Here is a 2359-nt window from a genome sequence, read left to right on the forward strand (position 1 = left end):
TAGCTTTGCGTGAAATTAAAAAAAAAAAAAGTTGAAGAATTTTGGCTTCGGTGTTAAGTTTAAGATAAGTAAATAACGTTGACTTTTCATTTATGTTGTGTTGTAGATATTTCATCCAATACATTCAATAAAACGAACAACAGTATACTTGAGTATGGAAGCACATTATGCTACTATAGTAATAAATTGTCAAACAACGATTTATAATGAAAGGGTTTGTTTATATGATAGAAACAGAATTTACATAATAGCATAAAAATACATATTTCTTAGAACTGTGGTTTTAGGTGGAGTGCTGACTTTCTCTTTCTTCAGGAACTGATGTCCAGTTCTCACAACAATCGAGGAGTGGTCATCACTGGTGGTCCAGGTTCAGGAAAAACAAGTCTTATTCTACAACTTGTGGACTACAGCAGTTTCGGTAGAAGAAGGGAAGACAGTTCTTACTACAGTAAAGGTTTGTTGTAAAGTGTAATAGCTTTAATTAGAAGGAAGGACAGTTCTTACTACAGTAAAGGTTTGTTCGATAGTGTAATAGCTTTAATTAGAAGGGAAGGACAGTTCTTACTACAGTAAAGGTTTGTTGGACAGTGTAATAGCTTTAATTAGAAGGGAGGACAGTTCTTACTACAGTAAAGGTTTGTTGGACAGTGTAATAGCTTTAATTAGAAGGGAAGACAGTTCTTACTACAGTAAAGGTTTGTTCAATAGTGTAATAGCTTCAATCAGAAGGGAAGACAGTTCTTACTACAGTAAAGGTTTGTTCAATAGTGTAATAGCTTCAATCAGAAGGGAAGACAGTTCTTACTACAGTAAAGGTTTGTTCGACTAAACAGTTATGTAACATTTAGATAAAAGAGTTAGCACAAAGGATCACATATAAAGTGTAACAGACTAAAATAAGACCCAAAACTCGAGCGCTTTCTTCAGGAGAACAAAGAATAAGAATAGTCAACTATTCGAAAGCGCTCGAGTTTTGGGTCTTATTTTAGTCTGATACAGCTATGAAAAATTGTATACATTCTGTAACTTCTTTTTAACATAACTAATACAGAAGTAGATCATGATTTTGATATTACATTTTGTTTTCTAAAATAAAAGAACAAAAAAGACTTCTCAGTAGATGGAGACTTTTTAAATTGAAGATCAGATGTTATTTGTTTTGAATTTCGCCCAAAGCTACACGAGGGCTATCTGCGCTAGCCGTCCCTAATTTAGCAGTGTAAGACTAGAGGGAAGGCAGCTAGTCATCACCACCCACCGCCAACTCTTGGGCTACTCTTTTACCAGTGAATAGTGGGATTGACTATCACATTATAACGCCCCCAACGGCTGAAAGGGCGAGCATGTTCGCTGTGACGGATATTCGAACCCGCGACCCGCAGAGTGCGAGTCGAACGCCCTAACCACTTGGCCATGCCTAAAATCTGTCTGTCATTAAGTACAAACCTGCACAATGGGCTATCTGTGCTGTGCCTATCACGGATATAAAAACACTGTTTTTAGCGTTATGAGCCTTCAGACTTAACACTAAGCCACTGGGAGGGTAAATAAAAATAACTTACCAAATATTTTAAGATTCATACAATAATCAAATCCTAAAGAAAGAGAAAAATCTTATAAAAGAAAAATACGTTCTTAGCTTTCAAAGTCTTTGTGTTTTTATTGGAAAGGAATAAACTTTTTTATAAGGAAAAGTTAATTCTTTCCCACTAAAATTCATTTTTAATTAATCCTCACGAATTCCAAGTCTGTAGTCTGTAGTTGTTAATGGTCTTCAAACAAAAACATAGGTGCCAATCCATAAGACGCTTGTTTTCTTAATCCTATCGCAAATGAATTTTACAAGAAATTAAAGTCAGTTTACAGTCAGTGTCATACACCTGTTATGATGTTAAATAGCGCAATTCATAGAACTTGGGTCACGCCCTAATGATTAACTGACGGATTGTGGATTCAAGAGTCCATGGTCCGTGTCCCGATGCTGCAAAATCGCGCTCCTCACTTTTGAGGCCTGGGTGCGTTTATTGGAATGGTAGACAAATTCCGCTATTCGATTAGAGTAGCCAGAGGGTGGGTAGTGTTGACTAGCAGAGTAGCCAGAGAGTGGGTAGTGTTGACTAGCAGAGTAGCCAAAGAGTGGGTAGTGTTGACTAGCAGAGTAGCCAGAGAGTGGGTAGTGTTGACTAGCAGAGTAGCCACAGAGTGGGTAGTGTTGACTAGCAGAGTAGCCAGAGAGTGGGTAGTGTTGACTAGCAGAGTAGCCAAAGAGTGGGTAGTGTTGACTGGCAGAGTAGCCAAAGAGTGGGTAAGTGTTGACTAGCAGAATAGCCCAGAGTGGGTAGTGTTGACTAGCAGA

The 2359-nt window shown here is 37.9% G+C and overlaps 1 protein-coding gene across 1 annotated transcript in view; it reads left to right on the plus strand.

Moving 5' to 3' along the window:
* The window catches only part of LOC106473032 (protein TANC2-like), a 54646-nt gene that overhangs the window by 7634 nt on the left and 44653 nt on the right, over nt 1–2359 (plus strand). Inside the window, exon 7 of the mRNA XM_022401544.1 lies at nt 316–457. Within this exon, the coding sequence (XP_022257252.1) occupies nt 316–457 (142 nt within the window). The remainder of the gene's footprint in view (nt 1–315; nt 458–2359) is intronic.

This window comes from Limulus polyphemus, unplaced genomic scaffold, assembly GCF_000517525.1.
Source record: "Limulus polyphemus unplaced genomic scaffold, Limulus_polyphemus-2.1.2 Scaffold5827, whole genome shotgun sequence".
Lineage (NCBI taxonomy): Eukaryota > Metazoa > Arthropoda > Merostomata > Xiphosura > Limulidae > Limulus > Limulus polyphemus.